At 43.9% G+C, this 25,623-nt stretch overlaps 1 protein-coding gene across 1 annotated transcript in view; it reads right to left on the bottom strand.

Moving 5' to 3' along the window:
- LOC138510185 (contactin-associated protein-like 4) overlaps nucleotides 1-25,623 on the bottom strand; it is a 2,554,874-nt gene that overhangs the window by 657,028 nt on the left and 1,872,223 nt on the right. Inside the window, exon 12 of the mRNA XM_069625670.1 lies at nucleotides 10,978-11,097. Within this exon, the coding sequence (XP_069481771.1) occupies nucleotides 10,978-11,097 (120 nt within the window). The remainder of the gene's footprint in view (nucleotides 1-10,977; nucleotides 11,098-25,623) is intronic.

Here is a 25,623-nt window from a genome sequence, read left to right as displayed (position 1 = left end):
GAGCTTTAAAATACAGACCACCAATTCAACCACATTAAAACTACAATTATTTAGAAAGGCAGGCCATCCACCATAAGCATTTCTAGCCCCAATGTGTGTATTATTATTATTATTATTATTAGTATTATTATTATTATTATTATTATTATTATTATTATTATTATTATATTTTTTTGTGTGGACCGAGCTTCGAGAATCAAAGGAGCGCTTTACAGAGCTATACATCTATACAGATATATAAAACGGAGCACTTTACAGAGGTATACAATAATACAGATGTATAACGTATGCCTTCATATTATACTGGCCGTATGTGTATTTCACTACAAGAATAAACAAACAATTCTACTTTAGGGAAACAATGCTTTAAAAACAATTCTACTATCAAACATAGTTATCACAACTTTCAACATGACATGTCTATTCTGGCAATCTTTTCATCTTCACCTCTATCTCTTTTGAAAACAGAAGAGTACATTTTTATTTAGGCATCATCATTGCCCATCTAGATGTACAATGATGATGCCTAAATTAAAATGGGAACATAGGAAAAAGATTAAGTGGCCTGAAGACAGCACCAACAGGGGATGCAATTGAAATTGATTTATGTGCATTTCATGTATTATTCACTTTGGTCCTAGAAACACATTTGGAAGTGTAGGCACACGTTATTTTGCCCTCATAAACCAGGAGGGTATCATTAGAAAGTAGTGGTAGGGATACAGATCATCCGCCCACGGATACACAAAAGAGCCTGAATTGTATGCTTTTTTTGCCACATGAGTTGTATGTAGATGTGTAAATGTTAATTGTTAGGATGCATTTTTGTCATATTGTTGTTTTTATATGGATGTACTGATATTAGTGATTGGTTATGATAAAACATAAAAAAGTATTTATATATTTTTGGATAACACATGGTTACTTGCCCCTTTTTTAATGGTCAAGGGGTGTAAATGAATATGTCTATAGGCATCTGAAGAACTCTCCTAAACAGAGGAAAAAGGAAGCTGTATTGTGGGTACTTATATACCTCTTGTTGACTAGTCCTCACCCGCACAGCCCCTAAAAAGAGGACACAGAAGCTCTAGATAGCTGAGACATAATATAATCATACACTACTCATATTCATATTTGAATAACCAAATGCCAATCAATGCTCTCATTGAGCCCTAACACATTACTTTGTAATTTAAAAATAATTTTCTGCTCCAAATTCAGTAATTTTTTATCCGTCTCAGCTTTATTGTGACCATGCACTTTTTTCAACATGAGCCACATGAAGTCATTATGGCCACGTTTCATTTCAACTAAATGTTTGTCTAGAGGGGCTGTAATCATGTGATTTCTAATGCAGCTCCGATGTTCCACCATTCGAACTTTACACTGCCTATCAGTCTTACCCACATAATGTAGGCCACACGGGCACGTGATTAAGTACACAACATTGGATGTGTTACAATTGGTCATTTCAGTGAAAACCCACTTGACATTAGACAAAATTTGAATAGATCTGATTTATTTTGTTTGGGCACACATGGTACATTTGCCACATGGAAAATGTCCTTTTACTTCCAGCAAACCCCACAATCTTGTTTGTCTGACAGGAGGTGTATGGATTTCTGTCACATCATTTCTGATCAATATATTCCATAAGTTCTGACTTTTTTTGAAGGCCACCAGAGGTGTACCCTCAATTTGTTGGAAAAATCACCCTTGAAATTGAAAGAAATTTTGAGTAAGGGCAAATTCCGTGCACCATAAGATGAAAGCATTGCTCACAGGATGTCCGTCCTCTCTGCTAAGCACATTTCTTCAACCACCTCTAGCGTGGCTCTTTGGGGTATCATAGTATATAAAGATTGGATGTCCAAACCTCAAAAGGGAATGGCCCGGGACAAATTCTATACTCTCTATTTTGTTGATGGCATCAGTGGTGTCCCTCAAATAACTTTTCATTTTCAAAACAAAAGGTCTCAAATAAAAGTCTGCAAATTTCGACAGGGGTTCCAAAATAGAGTTTACTCCAGAAACTATGGGTCGCCCTGGGGGATTAACAAGTCTCTTGTGTACCTTAGGCAAGATGTAGAAAACCGGTACCCTTCCTTGTTCCCCGGTCAAAAACTCATATTCTTGTTTGCTGATCATTTCTGAGTCAAATGCTGAAGACACTTTTTCTTTTATAATCTTCATAAGGACAGTGGCCATCAAAAAAAGTCATAACTTACAGAATATATTATTTTGATCAGAAATGATGTGACAGAAATCCATATACCACCTGTCAGACAAACAATGGGGTTTGCTGGAAGTAAAAGGACATTTTCCATGCAGCGAATGTAGCATGTGTGACCAAACAAAAAAAATCAGATCTATACAGATTTTGCCTAATGTCAAGTGGGTTTTCACTGAAATGACCAATTGTAACACATCCAATGTTGTGTACTTAATCACGTGCCCGTGCGGCCTACATTATGTGGGTAAGACAGATAGGCAGTGTAAAGTTTGAATGGTGGAACATCGGAGCTGCATTAGAAATCAAGTGATTACAGCCCCTCTTGTCAAACATTTCGTTGAAATGAAACATGGCCATAATGACTTCACGTGGCTCATATTGAAAAAGGTGCATGGTCACAATAAAGCTGAGACAGATCAAAAATTACTCAATTTGGAGCAGAAAATTATTTTCAAATTACAAAGTAATGTGTTAGGGCTCAATGAGAGCATTGATTGGCATTTGGTTAGTCAAATATGAATATGAGTATTGTACGATTATATTATGTCTACATATTCTGCCTCTACAAATTGAGTGTGCCCCTCAATATTGTGAAATATGGTGGGTGCGACTCTGAATATGAAGTGTTAGAGCTGGCACGGTATTGTAAAATATTGTAAAACATTGTAAAAAATGTATTGACTACAATTTTGTGTATATTTCTTAATACCATGTATTTGCAAATGTGGTCTAATGTATTTTGTGCTGCTTTTTTGTAATCACAACAAATTGCACTTTCTATTTGTTAACAACGGTCCAGCTTTTATATTGGGGTCCATAAATCTCCTCAACACCGGCCACACGTTCAGCGTGTGGCCTGATTATGGGTCCTTGTTAAAATGGCCACTCGTTTTTCGGTAACGTTGTGCTCCACTGAGGAGATTAGTCCCTCTTCAGTGTTTACACCATGTGTTTGGGTCACAGATACACAGACAGCGTTTCCGCGCCTGAATGGAATCATGGGTGGATGGCTAATGGCTTTCTACCGCCGTTATGGTTTTGGATTTGTGGCAGAGTGAGCTTGCTTTACAGGTAAGCATTTCAGTGACTGTATGATGTGCATATCCTATGCACACGTTATTATGCGTGGGCATGTATTATTGCCTAGAGACCTTAGAACTCAATGTGTTAGTTATTGTATAGCCAGGTGATTCAGACCCTACAGATCTCACGTACTGGTGTTTCACTGGGGTGTGGCCAAAATACACTAGAACCCATATTGACATGTGGTGCTGTTGTCCGCATATCACATAGTTGTGCCCTTTTAATATCTGCCACATGGGTTGTGCTGGCATACACTTTGGCATGAGAGGGGCATCCAGTTATTTACTATGGTAATCTTAGTCCTAATAATGCATGGGGTGGAGAAGGTGGACAGTCGTACATTGAAAGGGACCACAGGTTGTTTACGATTATATTTGCTTTACAGATTGATACTATGATAAGCCATGGAATCGTTTGGATCTGGTCCATTTGGTGCTTTCTTAGGGGCTTTCTTTGCTGCATTGCTTTCTGCAGTCCCCATCGCTACATTTGTGGAGGTAATTATGACTATAGTTCTGTTTCTATTTTGTTGAAGCCTGTGTTTTAGTGTCTTTTGGTTGAAACAGAGCATGTGGTCTCTGTGTGTTGGTTTGTCTCATTCAGGTGTTGCGATACCTCGGCGGCCTGTGAAGCCTTTTGAAGTATTGGTTTCCAATTGGCGAGAGACCAGCAAATTTGTCATTTTAAGATGCGCATCGAAGGTTCACCAATTAAAGGTAAATCTTAGTGGTCCATATGTTTTGGGACCCTTGTGAGGTTGGCACAATTTTTGAGCCGGCCTCCTATCTACATTTTGTAGTACCCCTTCCCACTGGAGTTCATTAGTTTCCTCTGTCTTTCCTTTACAGTCCCCGTTGGTCTTTTTCCGTTTAAGGGTGCCTGAAACTACCCAGTCAACACGGTGTTGAGGAGAATAGTGGATGTTTTAATTATCCCCTGAATAATGTTCACCCGAAAGGGGTTGTGAAGAACAGAAACATGTTGGGATTGTTATTTTAATGACACATTGAGATTTTTGTGTTTTGTTATGTGATATCTTTTGTGTCTTGTGTATGTGTACAGATTGAGGCTGATGTTTTAGAAACTGTTTTTTCTGTTGTTAGAAGCTGCACTGCGGTAGGTGAGGGTAGTTTTTTATGTTCAAATTTCAGTTGAAATACTTTGAATAAATAATATTTTTGTAAGCCAATTTTAGCACGCAGTCCATTCTGTCAGGACTTGTAGTGCCGGAAAATCTATCAGAGGTTCCTAATTGAGGTGGTTGGGCGTGAGTAGAGAAAATGAATCATCTTACTCTTTATTGTATTATATAAATTGATATCCCTATTGGTGGAGTAAGATGTTACTATATAAATAGGGACTTTGTGTACCTATTTGAACATATTCAGGCCCTGGAATTTCTGTCAAACCAGTTTGGCAGCAAGGTTAATTTCACACCTACCGTTGACTAAGGCTTTAAGGGCATGTGCCCTGTTCTTATGGACCTGACAGTGTGATAATTACAAGTTTTCCCAGACTGCCAGGCAGAACTGCTCGCAAGGACAAAAGATGGGGGCGAAGCCCTGTGTTTTGTCTCGGAGGTGTGATTTCCTCTGCATTCATTCCCAGTATCCACTGGAGGACTTCAAAGGGAGTCATGGGAACCCTTGTGCAAGCTGACCCAGGAGAGAAAATGTGGATTGTGGGGGTCGCAGCACCTCCCACATCTTTGGCAAATCCACCTCATTGACAATGCAGGGCATTTATTCTTTGAGACATTTTTCTCCGCAATCTGAATAAGCAATAATGTGATATTATGACAGTTTTAATGTGATTTTTGGACAAGCACTACAAGACTATGTGCCTCTCTCTGGCACGTAGTGAACTGAAATGGCAAGGGGTGAGTCCAGAGTATTGCTGCCGAGATTGTAAAATTCTATGATGTCGCTCTACCTATATGAGGGGTAGACAGGGAGACACAGGGATATTCAACATTCAAAATTCACCCTGCAAGATTCCAAGACTCCAGAACTAGGTTCAGAGGCAGCTGATCCCATCCAGAATCACCTATCCAGAACGACATTCATCCCAATATTCCAGGGAGAAATGAGGAAAGGCAGCTGATCCCTTTAGGAGAATCGAGTGACCAAATTCTTTTCCCAGCGGACCATCTCGCTGTCCACATTGACCAGACTTTGCCCAGCTGTTCCCATCCAGGAGAGCCCAGCTAACCCAGTAACCAGATCTCTTGACCCCGATGCCTGTGACCAGATTATGGGCCCGCCATCTAGAGACCCTGCTGACTGTCCAAATTACCAAACCCAAGCTTGCCTTGTAAGTATCCCATCACCCAGTATCCAAAAACTGAATATCCCACTATTTTACCTTGCTACCTATTATAAAAACCCTAGTCATTTCCCAAATTGCCAGTATCCTCGGTTCACTCTTTCCTTAGAAGAATCTGTGTAAGTCCATATCTGTTAGCATATGTTTTTCCTTTATTTCCTTCAGTTACCTGTGTAATTCCCTTGTATCATTTGGAATAAATCAATTAATTTCCCTATAAAGAGATTCACTGTGAGTTGGTTGTAATTCAAACCCAACCTCGTCATGACAAGTGCCTTTCTTTAACAATTATAGTCTTTAAAATATAGTCTAAGTAGAACTAATCATTGTGCTAACAAACCAGATTTTAGCTGTATATTTTGCTTTCTTTAAAATCCAACTTGCATTTCCCATACAAAAAAAAAAAAAACATATAATCCTATAAAAGTCATCCCTTCCCCTTAGTATCCTATCTGTTCTGTGTCTTTGTTTTCCATTCCAAAAACCAATTTCCGATTTTGACTGCTCAGCCCATTTTCTTAGCTGTTTGGCAGTTTAAAGCCTGTGTGAAATATGAAATTGCAATTCTGCCGCTTGTGATTTTGTTGCATTGTTTTTTCTCCAAAGATCAATCTTCTCACCTGTGTTCACGTTGCTTTAGTGTGCTGCTTAGTAGCCTGTAAGCTTCCTTGTCTCTTTAGTGCAGCTGCACGATTTTCTGGCCTATCTATCCTACCGCAAGAGTAAGGTTATCTACAAGTAACAAATGAAATCTATTTTGCTCCTTTTCAAGTTTTCATTTTTCGTTTTGGCCCCCCATTCTGTGGTGGGTCGAATTTAAAAACCAATGTATCCCTCTTCTTGCTGACTCCTTGCTGACTCCATGCCACTGCTTCCCATCCACACAGATTTCAGTTAGCAGGTGTTTGGGGGAGTGTTGTATGGGGAGTGCATAACATATATGCCAGCTATGCTTGTGAAAAAAAGTGATTTTATTTCCGTTTCTATTTAAGGTTTATTCAGATGATGTCATTTGAATTAATTATATTATAAGATTTTGCATTTGTGTTGCTCTGACTTTTCATTTGAATTTTAAAAATAAATAAATATTTCTTTGGTACACACCTGCCTTGTTCATGGTCCATTGCAACACAGGGTTTTGTTAAGGTGGGTGTGACACGGGTTATGTGCCTCTTCAAGAAAGAATCCAGGGTCCAAATAAAACTAAAAAGGCGTGTTTTATTGTGCGCCACCTTCAGTATCACTGGAAGAAGTCTGGCTGGAGTGTGCCTTGCCATAAAATCTGTCACAGTGAGGTTCTTTCCTTTTGTGAACAAGACTTGTTTGCTAAAAGAAAGAGTCTAGACATCTGAAGTCCAATTATAAAGAATTGGTCTTGTGCTCACTTTCCAGTTGGTCAACATGTTCAGTTTTAGATACACCTAGCACTCTGGAGTCACCTGAAAGTCAAGGTTGGAAGAACCAATTGTGGAGGCGCAAACCCAAAATGTAGAAGTGAGGTGAAAGTCTATCATCTGCATTTCCACATCCCAGCACACTGCAAGTTTCTCAAAGGCCAACATGTATGCATGCTGTTGCCTACATCCTTTCTTCAAGTCCAGCAAATATCATCTTGGAGAATATTACACAGTTTCATCCTGAGAGGAGTCTAGTGTAGGTTACAGACTACTTGAGTCCAGTGCAACAAATGGAAAAATAAGAAGTGAAAGAACTCACCAAGCTACATTCCAGCGCTGCACTTTCGGTGCTGCCTGTTTTGGTGCAGCTGCTTGGGTAGAGCGCCCTTTTAGGCATACCCTGTTGTTCGCATGCAATGCCCACTGAGATTAAATTATGTGCCAAGGAGCACACACTTTGGTAAAGCATTTTATTTCACACAAACTTCCAGTTTGTTGTTATGCATTGTGTTAAGAAAGTTTGAATATCTATATTAAATTAGACTTTCCTTTTTCCATTTCAAACTAGCAGATATCATAGCTGTAAACTAATCTTCAGAAGGGGCATTTTATTATTGCTAATTTTCATTACCTAATAAGACATCCTGGAGGGAAGTGGAGCTGTGTGCGAGTGTTCAGTGGAAAACGTTCCATCAGAACTCCAATTACGTAAACATGTACATATTAGAATAGGCACTGCTAATAACAAAGAAACATCTTAAAAAAGTGAATTCCCAGGCCTTCCAAATCAATCGCTGCTCCATCATAGGACAAAGATGGTACCAGGTGAAGCCCGCTTAGAGAAGCAGTGTTCTGCAGCTGGTGCGTATGCTTGTCTCTCCTTTTGTTCTGCAGGGCGGGGCCTAAAGAAGACATTAAGGGCACTGCGGGTGGTGGAGAGAGGAGGAGGGAGAGGGCGCTGCCTTCCCCAGAGAAGGCTTCATAAGCTTTGTCCTTTAAGTTGTGATAAAGTGAAAGGACAAGCTTTCCTTTTCACCTTGCAACATAGTTGAGTACCAGTACTCTCTTTCAGGTGTTGAGAAGTGCAGGTACTCAAATGTTCAAAAATAAGAAGTGCCGGTACTGAGGATCCAGGTAGTACTGGCCCATTTAAAGCATTGATTGAGTCTCTGTGTAGCAGTGGTCTGGATCTACTTTAATTCAGAACCGTTCATGTTGTTTTTTAATATGTTTATGTTATGATGTGAAACAAGAACACCCTGCGCCTTGAAACACCTTTTGCTGTATAGGCGCATTATAAATACCCATAAACTAAACATAATAGGGGTCATTTTCTACTAAGGTGCAGCAGAAATGAAAAGCGTAAAAGCAGTTCCCACCTTCTTTTTACGCTCCACTTCATTTTACAGCTCTTCTGAGGTGCGGGAGGGCAGCAAAGCAGAGGTAGCAACTCCTCTTTGCTTTCTTACTCATCTCGGGAGAGCTTTGGTTTTATGCCTGCATGCAGGGACGTCATTTGGGGTCGCCAGGGGTCGCAACTGCGACCTCTGTGGTGTCCCTTGCGACCTCTGTGGTGTCCCTTGCGACCTCTACTAAAAAAAAAAATACATTTTTTTTTTTTTTTAAGTTATGCAAGCTCCTGGGCTGTGGCTCTTTACTTCTGGGGTGGCTGGCTTTCTTGTTCAGGCCCCTTAAAAAAAAAGACTTGAGGCACTCCTGTTCTTATTTTTCTTCTAACACTTTCAGCACTGACCCTAAATAAGAAAGAATAGGAATACCAAATAATGTGTCTTTCTGGAATTCTATACAGTAATTGCTGGCCTCATTAAATGTTTATTTCAGGCACACTTCAGGGGTGAGTCACTGATTTAGTCTGTTCTTAAACGCCTCACTAAGCCTAAGCCGTTGATCCTTCTGAGGTCGATAAATGAGTACCAACACAGGTTGGGTGATATTGGGTGTATATTTTTTCTATATAAAGCGCTTAATGATGTGTTATTATATAGCACTTACGCTTATCATTTGGTCATGGACGTCTGCTTGTATACACAGTCATTTGGTAATACGGGCCAATAAACACTGAACTTAATGATACATATGGCGATCCATTCTTGTATGAATGTACATCATATAGTGATATCATAACTATATTTTTCATAGTGTACAATGCTATGTGATGCCACTTCCTGTTTTGTCAACGGGTGAAATGTCGTGTTCCATCGCTACCCGCTATATCACTTTGGGGCGGGGTCTAATGACATCACGTCCTGTGATGTCATCAGGGGGTCAAGGGTCGGGTGATGTCACTTCCGCTACCCCTGGCATTTTGGTGAAATGACGTCCCTGCCTGCATGAGATTTTCATGCAGGTGTGAAATCACAGAATCTAATGCAATATGTAGGGTGTTCCATTGGAATCCAATATAAGACCCGTCTGCAGAGCACATTTGCAGGTGGTGTTATATTTCTCCCAAAGTGGAGAGTAAAACTGAATAGTAATGGTGAGTTCACCTTCATGTACTCTTCACGATTATACCCCTCTTTGGGAGTGTTTAAAACTGCATACAACGGACCAGCAACACATACGTGTAAATGCAGCTTGCCCCATGCATGCAATTACCTTTTCATTTAAAATGACCCCGAATGACTTCTCGAGGGAAACTGTATACGTCAATTTTGTTTCATTATCCAAGGCACAATACAAGACAAAAAAAAGCTGTGAAAAATGAGATCTGTGTACAGCCTGCAGACAAAGTTCTGAATCCTGACAGAGTTACTCATACGCTAATGCTGATAAACCTGGACACTTTGTGAAACAACAGGATTCCAGCGTTACTTGTCATATAAATAAATGTCATACCTCCTCGCACCTGCCCCAAAAGCCTGCAACCATGGTCTCCTCTTATACATTGATCTAAAATATCGATTTATCAACTAAAGATACCACATCAACACTCAACCTTCTTGACATCAGGACATTCTACCACTTTCTAACATTCCGCTAAAAACAATTCTACTCTCCACCCTAGTACTCATTTACCTTGGGCATTGCAATCGCTTAATTTTGGGTCTCTCATTCTGCTCCTTTGCTTCAAACAACACATATTTCACTTTGCTCCATACACTCTATACAACCTCCCGTGTTCCTCTCCCACACCTGCCCACTGATTCCATGATGACCGTCTCTCTTTGTAACACTGATCATTCCTCAAATGCCTTGTATGTATCCTGCTGGCCATGGGCTTGCCCCATCTTGCCTGGCAAACAAGTGTCACCTTTGTACCCTGCGTTTACCCTTCACTGTGGTGCCCACTCTATTGCGTTCCCCTTCCCACCATGCAGCCTGCCACATCAAGTTTCGATTGTACTTCGCCCTTCCCCCCAGAATGTTCTCCCCACTCAATCTCCCTGCGTCATAATCTGCCCTGAAACTGCATCTCCTATCCTTTGAAGAGGACTCGAATCTTAGCTAGGACACATCCCAAGTCCATGCATCTGCCCCTCTCCCATGCTGTATATAGCGTATAGAGCATTTGCATTTTAAATACGACTACCAGTAAATAATGCGCATGACGTATGGCCGTGACCTCTGTCCCCATTCCATGTGTTTACACCATTCTCCTATCTCTCCACAAACTAGACCACCGCCTGTCCATATAGGCCCTTTGAAACACAATGTTTTTGATATATAAGCAAGCGTCTTACAAATGCTCAATACATAAAATAAACATATCTTTAAAGCCTTACATAAAGCACATTGAAGAGATAAAGTTTAAGCCATACATATGCAATGCAAACACACATATGATTTTGTTGCTATGACCAGTAGTCAGAAACAGAAGATTATAGACATAGGCCTTATATATATGACTCACTAATGGGGCATGATATCCAATGGCTGCAAGCACAGCATGCACATGAAGCGAGTTCCTCAGCTTACCTGTCATATTGCAGTACACAGGGAAGGCTCCCAACGGGCCGCTGCCATCAGAATCGATATAGTATAGGCCTGAAGAAGCCCCTCTGTGCTTGTAGGCCTCACAGGATTGCTCATAGACGGCTGCAAAAGAACAGTTTATATCATCAATGAAAGGGCTTTATTTCGCTCTGGTTTGTGTTCAAGGGAAAGCGCTTTGTGTGTGACAATAACTGGGGCGCAGCCGTAGCCGAAGAAAGCACAAAATTGCACATCGTTTCTGATTTGTTTAGAAAGGACAAGAATGCATGTTGGCAGAGACAACCGCTTACAAACAATTCCAATTGTCAAAATAATTGAGGGGTTCAATACAAGTAAGCAAATTCATGTCGAATGCAATTTCTTTTTGAAGAAGCAACATAGAAAACTTGTATACGTTACTTTATGTCTGCAGTAGTGTGCCACATACAAAGTAAATCCATTGCTGGAGGAATCATTATAACAATAGGGGTTCATGTTCATGCCAGTGTTAAGTGGTCCGCAAAATGGTTTCACACGTGCACAATAACCTATAAATGAGCCCAGCCCATTATGCTCAGATTTTCGGCACATCATTTGTATGTGGGCAGAGGGGCTGCATCCCAATGCATACTTAATGGTTTTGACCACAGTGAATCCACCAGTAGCATAGGGAATTATTAAAGCTTAGGCCACCCTGTAAGTCGAAGGAATGAAGCACCCCGCAGGGGTGAAAAAAGAAAGCACACAGGCCTGGATCTACCTGGACTACAGTGCTTTTTGACACCCCTACAAGGAAACCCATCAAAATTACACTGAGAAAGTGAATGACAAATGTTAGCGGTGGCAGTGTTCTACATATAATTACCGAGCCCCTGAAACAAATCTTCATGCATGTACTTCATTTTATTGTTGGTTGATATCATCAGATCACCTCCCAGTGATGTATGTATTTATTGGATATTTATAAGGTGCTTATACAATAAGACAGTGTTTCAGAGCGCCACAAGGCGCAGAGAAGGGAGGAAAGGAGTACAATAAACAATGGAAAAGGACAAAGAAAAAATAGAGAGGAAATGGGGTACTACTAAGCCTTCTGACATTCAGAGCTTGCAAGTGCAGTGAAGAGAAAGGGGCAGGGGCGTGGGGATAAGTGTTATTAGGTTCCCTTGGTGGACAAAGTGCCAGAGGTGCCCGTTGGGGAGGCAACAGGTAAGTGTGTGAGCAGGTCTACCCCCCAACAGGTAAGTTCAGGGCAGAGGCAGATCAACCGACAGGCGGTGTGGGCCCAGAGGGCAGTGCAGGGAGGGTGTGTTGGAGAGATTGGGCAAAAGACCAGTACCCTATTGGACTCATGAGGGACCAGGCCGCCAATCTCAGCGACGAAAGGGATGGTTCGCACTGGAGGTGGAGAGGGAAGAAGGAGGAGAAGAGAAAGGTCTTGAGTTGTTTGTTTAACTTGAGAGGGTCCGGTTCAAGATGAAGAGAGTGAGAAGGAGACTGATCCATAGGAGGGAGCCAGCTGAGGAGAGAGATCTTCCACCAGCTCTCTGCTTCAAGAATCCTTTGATCAGCAGAGAGTTGGAGCTAGAAAACTGAATGGATTGGGAAGGAGAGTATTTAGTGAGAGAGAGCTGCAGGTAACATGGTCCCAGGCCCCAGACAGCCTTGTGAATGATGCTAAGGGTCTTGAATTTGATCCTTGCAACAACTGGACACCAGTGAAGAGATTGAAGAGCTGGTGAGGTACGGTCCCTGTGCTTGAGGGCAAGGATAAGTCTTGCAGCCCTATTTTGGATTAGTTGGAGAGGACAAAGTGAAGAGAGAGGCAGGTTGAGGAAGAGGCTGTTACAGCTATCTAGCCTGCAGAGGACTGGAGCTCTAGAGACATTGGGCCTCATTCCGAGTACGGCGCTAACCAATGGCGCTATTAACGCCTTGGTTGACGCCGTACCCGGAACGGCAGCGCCTTGGTGGATGGCGGAATCACCGCCCCATTCCAAGGTTGGCGGGGCGGTGATTCCCCATTCACCAAGGCTCTTCCCCATTCCCAAATGAGCCCTCATAGGGCTCAATGGGAATGGGGAAGATGCAAATAACGGTGACCGTTCATTACGGTCACCGTTATTGGCTTGGGGGCCCCTTTGCGCCCTCGACTTTAACACCTGCTCAAAGCAGGCGTTAAAGGCGAGGGCGCAGAGGGAACTCGGAGTATGGCGTTAAGGGAATACCGCCACCGGTCTCGTTACCGGTGGCCGCTATCCCTTACCGCCATACTCGGAATGAGGCCCATTGAGCTTCTGGGGGAAGGTGAGGAAAGGGACAATGCCTCTAAGGAGGTGAAGTTGAAGGTGGGCCTTCTTGGCAAGGTCCAAGATGTGAGGAGTAAAGGTGAGAGAGGAGTCAATGATGACTCCAGGTTTCTGATCTTAGTGGAAGGAGAGGGAAGTTATCCCATAGAGGGTAGCCAGAGTGCAGGAGGAAAAGGGGTCAGGTGTCCCAAAATGAAGGATCTTGGTTTTACTGGCATTAAGACACAGATCTTTGGTGGTGCATCATGAATGAATAGCAGACAGGCAGTCAGGAATTATAGAGGATGAAGAGGGGAGCTTGAAGAAAAGTTGTCTGTCATTTGCATAGGACTAGACATGAGGAGAGAATGCAGAGATCAGGTGAAAACAAGGTGCAAGGTAGATGTTTAAAAGCCAGGACGAGAGGATAGAGCCCTGGCTAACACCACATGTGGAGAGAGTAGTTGTGGAGGAGAAGGAGACCAGGAGCACCTGGGAAGGGTGGTCAGTGAGGAAGGAGGTCAACCAATCCAGTGCCCAGTATGAGTTGCCAAAAGTATCATGGAGCCGCTTTATGAGGATAGAGTGGTTGACCATGAGAGGTCAAGGGGAATGAGAGCATCAGAAGAGTTAGAATCAAGATTTGCAAGCAGTTCTTCAAGGGTGTTCAGGAGAGCAGTTTCTGTGCCTCTAGATGCTCGGAATCCAGACTGATGGTTTTGAAAACAACCAACAAGCTCAGTGTGTCAGGTTAGTTGGGGGAGATCAACTTCGCCAGGAGTTTCCTAAGGAAGGGAATAGTAGAGATAGGGCAGTCGCTTTCCAGAAACAAGCGGTTGGTTGAAAGCTTTTTTAGGAGGGGGTGCACGAGAGAGTGCTTGAGAGAAGAAAGGAAAGAGGCAGATGCTAAGGAGTGGTTACAGAATTCAGCAACAGCCAGAGTGAGGTAGGAGATTTTGTCCGTAATGGTTCTTGAAGAACAGGGAGACACCTATTTGGAGGAGAACTTCATGGAGCAGACTACTCTAGAGATCTCGTCCGTTGTGATAGGTGAGAAGGCTGGGAGAGTGGGTGGGGATGCAAGAGAGGCCTTGGAAGGCAGGGGAGCATGGGGGTGGAAAGGGAAGAGTAGTGTCATGGTGCGTGCTCCAAAACCCCTGGGACTGATGGGCCCACCCCATTCATTGACACCAAATAGGGCTTATAAAGCCCCAAAGGAGTGTCCCAGAACCTCCTGGACTCAGTCCTGGCACCGTTGGCGCCAGGCTCATAAGATGGACTCAGCCTAGTGAGGCTGAGCCTTTCTGCATATCCAGTGTGTTACCTAGGGACTACTTTACCTGAAAGGCAGGGTGTGGTAAAGGGACTACTTGCCTGGAACTACTTGCAAGGATATTTAAGCCACACCCTGCAGGCAGAACACGCTTCACGTTATTCTTCAGTCCTGCAGTGTAACACTCACTGTGTCTGCTCTGTCCTCGAGCTTCTACAGTCACACCCGTTCTGAGATTTAAATCCATCGGTGCCTGAAAGAAGAAAGAGAGATGAACAGGTGTTATTACAGCAACAAAGGCCTTACCTGCAATTCTCATCCATCGGTCTCGCCTTCAGTTGATCTTTCGATCGCCGTCCTTGTTGGGAAGAGGGCATCTGCGCAAGCATCCAATACTCACCCGGGGATCTGCATTCCTCCAGAATACGTCGGAGCGGTTCTTCTATTCTTCATCCTGGGGCCGCGCTGCACCTGCAAAGAAGGAACAGAAACAGCAGGTTAGTCGCACATGAAAAACAAACGAACAATTATTCACCCATCCAGCGCCACTCACCCGCGCTAATACTCACCTGGAGGTAACCTGCTCAGCATCCTAGGAGAGTCAATTGTTCATCCAAACCTCTGTACGAAACCGTGCCTGCAAGAAAGACAAAACACGTTTAAACCTTGGGAAATAAAGACATTGAGCAACTATACCAAGCATTCATTGGCATAGAGACTTACCTGCTTAATCCAGATATTTCATACACAGCAACAGCCACTCTGGACCAGTGAAGTAACTGTGTCCGGGGAAAGACTGAGCTTACTGCGCCCCTGCTGAAAGTCACGCAGGACTGAGAGCCAACCTCACAAATTCAAAGGTGAGCCAGAAGAGGAGTTGGGCATCAGGAGGTTGAAGGAGGTGGGACCAACCCTAGCCCCACTCAATAGCTAATATCTTGTTTCAACATTGAAAACAAATGCCTCCTGGGGTGATAACAGGGGAGAGGACATCATCATACCACCAGAGCTACACCAGTGCAGACATCAGTCGTACGGCTACGTGATACGCCCCCGTGGAGACCAGGTGAGCATGACAAGTAGAGAGGTCAGAATGTCCTGAGTTTTAGAGGTGAAATGGGTGTCCATTGCAGTACAGAGGGCCTGAGAAGGAAGAAGCGAGGTACAGACTGCAGATGGATTGACTAGTTCCTTGCAGGTGTGGAAGAATTCAGCCGTGTTGTTAGAGGCTCCAGAGATACAGGCCTGAATGTGGGCCCTCTTCTTAGAATGGATAGAGAGTTGGTATTGCCTTTCAGTAGGCGACATGCCAGTTTGTCAGAGGATGAGCCTGCCACTTTCGTTCAGCCACTCTGCACTTGCACTTCAGGGTGGCTAGATAGGAGTCATACCAGCTGTTACGCTTGGAGGCATGTTTCAGGTGGATCCTCATGACAGGGACAAGAATGTCAAGAGTGTTAGTGATAGCAACATGAAGATTGGCAAGGACAGAGTCAGTGGGAGAGTCAAGAAGAGGGTAAGGAGGAAGGATGAAGGTGGAGGAAAACGCAGCAGCTGACACTCATTTTATTGGTCGAATGACCGTGAAGGAGGCTGGCTTTGATGGTAGTGGCTTGGTCAGGGGGTAAAGAGGTCTTAGATGAGAGGTGAGGAGAGAGTGGTCAGACCAGGAGAGTGGGGTCGTGAGAGGGTTAGAGAAAGGAAGATCAGCAGGGATAAAGGCATCAAGAGTGTTTCCCAATGTAAACGATGGGTATCCCCTACAATGCCGACAGGGGGTAAGAAATTGATAACATTTAAAAAACAGTGATCCTGTCAGGCGGGCTAACCTTAAATCAGCACATTTCTGCTCGACAGTCCTCCATGGCAAGTATGGAGAAAAAGCTCAATCAGGCCCAAATCTTAAGAAGCATTTGAAATATTATACATTTTTATTTCATAAGTAAATAGATAAAAGACATATTAAATCTGTTGTGTCCCATAATGCATAGTGGGTCTTACTCAATATAAATACAATACATACAAATCGAAGTGCTACATTTGTGATAGTCCATAATGCACGCTCAAGATGCTACTGAAGCCTTAAAGTAGACCTGACAAGGGGGTCTGCATTCCACACAAACAGTTGGGAAAACAGGTCACCCAACTTGAGTGAAGGGGATCATGCGAGTTGGGTAGGCCGGTGTTCACAAGTGTGTTAGTGGAAAGTTATTTCAAACTATGCATATAAACCATTCAGTCAGATATTCCATTGGTAAAAATTGGACAGAAGTACACAGTTCAATGGAATGGGAGTGCTGTATGTCATCTACGCTAGCCTAGGGTCCAAAATGTTTATTATAGTGTAAAAGGTCAACCTAGCAATATTTATTACATAGCATTGGTAGCTTCGACGGGAAGGTTCTTTTAACTGGACTCCAGTTGATACCCGTCTTCGTCAGGACGGTGCTATCCCTTGTGTGTAGAGCACCACATAATAAAAGTGGATTCAAAATACACCAGAACATTAAGATCAATGTAGTACAGACAAAAATTGGCATCAATATTTGTTAACCCTGTAAAAAAGACGAAAAACAAATAACTACTTTAAAACTGGGTCTAGGGAGAGAGACTACACTGTCAAGCTAACTCCAATCACAGTAGTGTAGAGGGGCATAGATGTGTAAAGGGAGAATAGTAATTACCATATTCTCAACCGAAAGCGGATGAAACAAGCGTCATATGATTGCTTCCAATAACGTGTCATCCAGCAGTCATGCAGACCCCAAATTAGTAGGTCTGTGAAGACACAACACAAGGACATATGTTTCAACTGGGAACCAGTTCCCTAATTGCCAATTGTGAAGTGGACTGACCACAAATACTCTAATGGCTCACTTGCCTAGCCTAAGCTGGCCATGGATTAAAAATTGTGGAGAACTCACCTATAGTGGGTGTTCAGGTGCAGCCCCTTGTGGATGACTCAAAGAGGGTCGACTTTAATGAGAACGCCATCTTGGTGGAGAGTTCTATCATCATAAAATATATATCCCAATGGGTGCCATGGGTGTTCTGGCAGAATAGGTCGGGCCAGAGGTGAGAATAGTGAGGAGAATAGTGAGGGAGCGAGAGGTACAGAAATCACGGAAGAGTGAGGAGGCAGGAACAGTGGAGTCAAGGTGGATGTTGAAGTCTCCAAGAAGTAGGAATTTAGAAGCAGAAGTCAGAAGAGAGGAGGTTCAATCAGTCCATCCGGAAAGGAAGATAGACACACGGCCAGGGGGTCTGAATATAGTAGCAAGAATGAGCGGGAATGTTGGAGGGGCACCAAGCTTGCAGACATGACATTGAGAGGAGGGATAGGGCTGGGTGGGTATGAGAGAGGAAGGGTCTCACTCAGTGAAGATCAGGGATACTCCACCACCAGGTCAGTTGGGCCGAGGCTTGGAGAGGGTTGTGTAGCCATCAGGGAGAAGGGAGTCAAAAGCAGTGACTGAGCTGGCATTGAACCACATCTCAGTGAGAGCAAGGATGTTGAGATCAAAGTCTTCAAGAAAGAGGCAGATGTCAGATGAATGTTTGACAGCAGATTGAGCATTCAGAGTGGCTAAGTGTAGCTGGTTGCCACCTTTGATGCTTTTCCAAGGAGGCATATGGGAGGTGGTACATCCATCAGAGGTGGGAAGGAGGTCTACAGAGTGAGGCGGGAGGAGTAGCAGAAGAATGTAGGAAATTATGAGGGCAGGCAAGCACTGATCAAAGAGAAAATAATTGGCTTGAGGACCCTGGGCATGATGGACATTAATGATGCACCTAGAGGATGAGAAGTGTGCCAAGAGCACTTCCCACCTAGTGTCACCATTAATGAGTGAAGAGGAAAAAGGGGAGAGGGTAGAGATCAGATGTGATGTGCAAAAGTCTGGAGAGGGGACAGAGAAGAGGATAACAGTGATAGTCTGTCTGGGAGCAGCAATGTCAGCAATAGGTAGGCCAGGATTAGAGGCCAAGAGATATTTTTTTAACTTATTTTTCTGACTTCATGAGAGAGGGGGGATAGGTGATTGAGTAACAGTTCAAGAAAATGGGGGAGATGGAAAGTGCCATTGAGGTGGAGAAGGGGGACAGATGGAGAGGCAGCTCAATGCACAAGCAGAGTCACCTGCCGGTAGCAGCCGAGGGAGACAAGTGGATGAACAGATGGAAGCACACCTAAATTTGAATTTACCGAAAAGCACAAAAAATGCAGCAAAAAATGGAGAATGTGCTGATGGAAAGCAGCTCAAATCGATTTCCAGGCAGCCACTAAAATGCAATAGAAAGACCATTTTTGTGTGGGTGGAGGCAAAGCAAGGAGAGCACTACAGGTAATGGAGAATTACAGTGGAAAGGGTAGAGTAGTTCAAAACTAGCCGACGGCCAGCAGCACAACAAAAGGTTGAGAGTGAGAGCTAAAGGCATGGTGCACGTAACACATGTTGTGGTGAGGGGGTCGTCAAAGGAACGCTATCGTGGGGATCAGGCATTAGGAAGTTGGAAGTGGCTGCTTGCCCAGAGCCAAGTACCCATGGTCACATCACAGTGGTTGCATCATCGTGTGTTCAGAAGCTATTAGTGTGATTCATGCCCACCCAGGCCCAGACTGGGCAAGACAGGGAGGGACTGGGCCCTTAGGGGAGGATCTTGGCAGTGTCCGGTGATCGCCTGCTGTCTCTGGGGGATCCTTAGTAGTAAATTGAGATGGGCTGCCAATCAGGTGGTGGAGGCAGTGAAGATCAGTTATTGTAGCCGCCTCACCTAGGGGCCATGCTGGAGGATCCACGTGGCCCTCACAACCCGTTTTGATATTTGCAGGCTGGCACCTGCTCAGATGTAGGGTGGATTGCCTGTGAGTTGGAAGAAACACTCAAGGTGATTCTGCACCATCTCTTATTCTACGGCCCTGTAGGGCACCGGTGATCGCCTGCTGGCTCCGGGGGCTCCTGAGTAGTAAAAAGAGTTGGGCAGCTGATCAGGCGGCACAGGTGGCAAAGATCAGCTGTTGTAGCTGCCTCGCCTAGCAGCCATGCTTGAGGATCAATGCAGCCCTCAAGTCCCGTTTTGATATATGCAGGCTGGCTCCTGCTCAGCTGTAGGGGGGAATGCCTGTGAGTCAGTAGCACCTGTGATCTTACCAATCTCCTAAATACTGCCCCTATTATTTTCACAATTGTATAAGGTTGTTTTGCTGTGCTTTTTCTTCTTGGATTGAATGAGTCCAGTCAGAGCCCTGCTTGGGTTTTACATTATTCCTCCTCTTATTTGCTCTTATAAAGGGACTTATTGTGGGGTTACCATAGCCATTAGGGTCTTTATATTTCTCCATTGCTCCAACTCACGTTCGTAACCATGTATGAAAGCTGATCAACTGAAGGGGAGCGGAGAAATATACCATGAGAAAATGTGCAAATAAATAACTAGACATGGGAAGCAGTGGTGGAGGGTTGTTGTGGGGGCTGTAGCAAGGCATGGGGGTTAGGACATGGTCCTGCATTAAAAAGAGCAAAGAATAAAAAAAACAGATGCAAAAGAATTAACCCAACAATATAATGAATGGCACTGTCAAGCTCATCGTAAACACCGATGACTGGATCTTTGTGATTCTCTTATTTACCCTGTTCATCTTCGCTTCAACGTTGGCAGATGGAGATCAAATGGTACACATATGACAAATGTCATACTAGGATGAACATAACAACCACATACTCAATAATGAACGACCCAAAAAAGCATACAGCAGCAACCCACTTGTGTAAGGCTAGCATGCAATACAGGTGCTGCTTTCTTTCACCACCAGCATGAGATGACCCATGAATTACACATGGAACTAATGATTTACAGGAAGCACATGTGCAGGAAAGCACAAATGACAGCCATTCAAGAGCTTTGAACTAGTACACCCCACAGACACTAGGCTGAAGAACAAGTCACAACCAAGCGAGAAACAAAAAGTTACAGCTTACACACACACTCAACAAGGAGCACACCTGCAAAAAAACACAAACTCCATTAACTATAATCAACTTGGGACAACATGCCATAAGGATCCACTCCATCTAGGATCACTGCCAATGGAAAACCTGACACTCACCCAACAAGGTAGAATATAAGGAACTATGAACAAACCTACAATACTACTCACATGGAACTTAACCAAATCATCTTTGTAGCATCACACTACTCAAGCCCACCCCTTTAAAACTAGACTAATCAACATTTTTCTTTGAAACATGACCAACAACCCAAACAAAGGTCCAGATCTGAATCCTCTTTCAAAGGTTCTCCATCACCAAGACCAAAGAGAAAGAGCCAAGCAAAAAAATAAAAAAAAATAAAATAAAACTAACGTCACTTGCAAAACAAGTGAAAAGAATGTAACCCACTAACATGCCCATGATTAATCCACCGTCACTCACCAAATGCTCACCAACACAATGGCAAAAGCATTCCTCAATCCACAGCAAAACAGTCACAGGTCTAGATCTCTCAAATCATCCCATCCGCTGGCCTAAACACCCCATTTCTCCCCAACTAATTAAGGTCTCCATGCCTCCAGTTAACACATCACTACCCACTTACCAATCACACCCAAACAGTTGCCAGTTCTACATGCACCAACATTTGAGAATATCGAGGTAATTTTACATGTACTCCCCTGTACTCCCCCAGCCCCTCTCTCCTTTTTCACTTTATATCCTTGTGAAAGGCCCAGAGACCATGAACATGTCAACAGTGAAAGCTATGCATCAGGCAGTAGTGGGAGACAAGGATTGGTTCACCATAAATACAGCTGTTGGAACTCATTGTTTAATTCCACATATTTTCATTGGTACTTAGTGGGAAACAATATTATATAATTGTAATGAACAATTACACATCTTTATAATTGAGCATATCAGCACATTTTACTAGTTAGGTGTTCAATTTAACCATGCAGAACTTCATATCTAGCTGGTGCCAACTCTGTCTGTTAGGTCAATTAATTCGGTACTATCAAATTGGATAATTACATTGAGTATTACAGTGCTTACAAGGGTAAGGCATCTGGTATTATCAGCTAGATCAAATCTTGATGATATTGTGTAAAGTACCATATATTTTTTTCTGATTTATCATGATTAGAAATACATGCTTTCCATGGAGTGTTTAAAAATGAGGGACAGGTGAAAAATGTATCTATGGATTTATCTAAGTATCTATTTTTAAGCTCACAGCAGCTGAGCATCAATAGATCATTGTACACATAGAATGCTCTCAAAGGTTCCTAGTAGGCTCTGGCAAAGCAGAGGAAGTGGAGATGGGTTAGGGTAGCCTGAAAGCTGGAACTCTGAAAGGTGAGAATTAATGTTTAGAGGAGTGATCAGCAATGTGTGAGATTATGTTTGAAGAGTAGTGTCTTCAGGTTCTATCTGAAGTCTAGGGTGCAGGGGGACAATCTGATTGGCATTGGTAACTTGTTCCAGAGAAAGGGTGCAGAGCATGCCAATGACTGTCTTTGCAGATGGTGAGTGTCTACGACAGGCAGTATGGTGTTCTGGTTCTGACTGCTTTGTACGGGATGCAGGCTGTCTTGAACGTTATGGGAGTGTGATTAGGTAGCCTGCACAGCCCTCTGAAGATGAGGCGGATGTGCTCGAATTTTCGTAGTCCTGTGATGAGGTGTGCTTGATGCACAGAATGAGGGTCTTTCATATTCATGGTATGGCATACAAGTGTATTATCCATTATCATTACAGTGTAACTATCACATAATCAGTAATATTCCAATGTATACCTGTCATAGGATTAATGTCATCTTTCCTTTAATTCCCATCCTGGCTTATATTGCAGAAACGTTTCAGTGCAAGTGCTCTTACAACTAGGGCAACAATTGTCTAAGAGAAAGCATATGTCCATGCATTTTTGCACTTCACGCTAGTGCTAGGGCAGGAACAAACATTGCCCTGGTGCAAAAATGCAATGAAATAATGTTTAGCACTGGGAACACGTTACCCTAGCTGTATTTGCATTACCACTGCTTCAAACATTCTGTTATAACATGCCTGTCAATAAAGAATTTAGGGCTAATATTTTTAAAAGTACTGATTCCGCTACTATACTAATATATTAGGGAACAAGCATCATTACAATGTTGATTCATTGATTGACAGGTTATTTATAATGTGCCTAAACACAAGTATTTCAAGGCGCAACCATGCAAGGAGTGGGGTAAACCGGGGAGAACAAGACAAAGTATTTTACTGGGCCTAATATCATTTACATCGTACAAGTGCACAGACAAGAAGTGCAGGGGAGGTGCAGGGGGAGACGTGCACCCAGTGGAACACCGTCCTGGGTTAAGTGTAGGAAGGCAGGGCCTCTATTGGGAACATGCACCCAGGAAGTGCAGGAAAGCCAGGTGGCAGTGCATGAGGGCCCAGAGGCAAGTGCTAGGGACTGGGTGGGGGGGGTGGGGTAGGCATCGTATATGACTAAGCGAAACACCATGCAGCCAGTCAATGTAACACCAAGAGGAACGGAGGGATAGGGCAGAGTGAAAGCAGAGAAAAAAGAAAGGTGGGGAAAGGTTAGCAGGGGAGCAGCAGAGGGAAGGAAGAGGAGAAAAGGAAGTTCTTGAGGGGCTTCCGTGAACTTGAGGAGGTCCCGCTCAAGGCAGAGAGTTGCAGGGCAGCCCTTCCAGAAGGGAGGCCCCTGCAGAGGAAAGAGATCTTCCACCCAGGCTCTGTTTGGAGCAGTGACTCACCCGTAGAGAATTGGAGGTAGACGAGAAGAGAGCTCTGGAAGGAATGTACTTATGAAGGCCTTGTGGATAATGCAGAGGGTTTTGAACTTGATCCTTGCAGCCACCGGGTGCCAGTGTAGGGATATCAAAGCCGGAGAGATGCGGTCCCTTGGCTTGAGGCCAAGGATATGTCTTACGTTCCTGTTTTGGATGAGTTGCAGATGGCGGAGGTTAGAGTTAGGTAGATTGAGAAAGAGGCTGTTGCAATAATCAAGCCTTGACAGAACCAAGGCTCTTGAGACAGTGATCTTCTAGGGAAAAGTGAGAACATGTAGATTGCCTCTGAGGAGGTGCAGTAGCAAATGGGACTTTTTAGAGATATCTGTGATGTGTGGAGAGAAGAAAGAGTGGAGTTGAACTTGACCCAGACGTTTTTTGCCTCACAAGAGGGTGAGAGTACAGGGCCAAGGGAGGCCGGCCAGAGAGAAAGGAGAAAGACGGGAGCAGTGGGCTCAATGAGAATGATCTCTGTCTTACTGGCCTTAAGGCAGAGACCATTAGAGGCGCACTATGCCCAAATAGCAGAAAGACAGTCAGGGATGAGTTAGGAGGAGGAGGCCGAGGGTAGCCTGAAGTAGAGCTGCGTGTCATCCGCATACAACTGAAAGTTAGATGAAAAGGTATTCGGGTGGTAACAACTCGGTCGAACTACCACCAAACTCAATTACCATTGCAGCCGTCTGGTCCTGTGGAATTGTCATGGTATTACAAGTGATGTTAATTCCCCATTTATCAAGTCCATGGGGATTTGTGGATGTATTTATTGCCTGCAAAATTACGGCTCAGTAAATCCACTGATTTGTGGAGGTAAAGTGGAGGATTTACCTCCAGCACCAAGCTGCAGCTGAACCTGCCACTTTTCCTCCAGAAATGTGTAGATTTACTGCACAGTAGTTCTGCCAATGGTAAATCATGAATACAGTATAATTTGGCAGTGCGGAAAAGTATTAGTAACAGAATTACTTTCACTTTTTTCCCACACCGCCAACCTTGTATTGTGGTCAATTACCTGTTGTTTAAGAAGGGCTGTTATGAGAGTGAGTCATGTGTGATACAAAAGTGTGACTATTAAAAATGGTGTGGAATTTTCTGCAGCGTGATTTCCCATGGAGAATATTCAATTGCCATTCTAAAAAATTACAGGATTTTAACGAAAAGTCGATCAACAAGCTCTGCCCTATACAAGATTGCAACCCTGATAGAAACCTTGTTTTAATGGTTAATAAGAAAGCATTTGAAAACGTGCCTTTGGAAAGCATTTTAGGTGGCAAGATGCCCCTTGTAGTGTGCCTATGCCCCTTGTGCCATAGCGGTCATGACGTTTTAAAGCTGGGCATGTATGGAACAAGGAGCCGTGCTCTTGGGTTTAGCCTGGGTTAAGCTATGCAAAGAGCGAGTTGCTGTGACTTGCATAAGTCCACTTTCATTGAAACACTATTATAATCAAAGTTTTAAAAAGGGGAATGAGTGCACGGCCCCAGAGCAGTATTTATCATTCTCAAATTGATTTCAGACACTCGGTGGTAAGCAGAAGTATCCCAATGGGGGCCATGTGAACGTCCAAATATATTGTTTTAATCATAGACCACAACCTCTGGGCTGAGAAGTAAGATCAATTAATGATGGGGTGACAAGACTAAACTCTTTCTAAAATTAACCAGAAGGGGGGCCCCGGGGGGAACGCGAAGCGTTTCCCCCCGGGGAGTTTTTGGCGATGCGCATGGCCAGCGAGTGGCCGTGGGGCAGAGCGCCTCCTGGGGGGGTATTTAAGGGCTCAGGGAAGGTTCGGGAGGCAGGCGTCAGTTAGGACTTGATGATTGTCCTGTCGCCTGCTCCCGAGCCTTCCCTGTAGCGCCTGGGGCCTGGGTGGAGTACTTAGAGCAGGTGAGGAGGGGAGTATCTGGAAGGAGGGAGTTTAAGTTTAAAAAAACAAAAAAAAAAAAAAAGAAAAGTGTCGGTTACTTTCGGATTACATAGGAGGGGTGCCGTAGATAAGACACCCCTCACATTTTACCTTATCTTCGGGCCGCCGCGCTTTCAGCCGGGTTTATCCCGTGGGCGGGGGGTGTGAGCAGGGACCTGGGGGGAGCGGCAATCCGTGCCGCGAGCGTGCTTCGAGTTGGCTTCAGGCCAAGTAATTAGCAGAGCGGCGGTGGCTTCTCCACGGCTCTTTACGTGGGTGTGCCCGCTGAGAGCGAGCGTTTGTCTCTGTCTGGTGGGCCGGGCAGCGGGCTTAAAGGGGCCGTGTCCTGCACTCTTAGTGAAGTGCGGTGCTGTCTGGGCACCGCCAG

The sequence above is a fragment of the Ambystoma mexicanum genome, chromosome 6p, assembly GCF_040938575.1.
Source record: "Ambystoma mexicanum isolate Mex_15411 chromosome 6p, UKY_AmexF1_1, whole genome shotgun sequence".
Lineage (NCBI taxonomy): Eukaryota > Metazoa > Chordata > Amphibia > Caudata > Ambystomatidae > Ambystoma > Ambystoma mexicanum.
The sequence above is the reverse complement of the archived record's forward strand: the minus strand, read 5'-3'. Positions and strand labels throughout refer to the sequence as shown.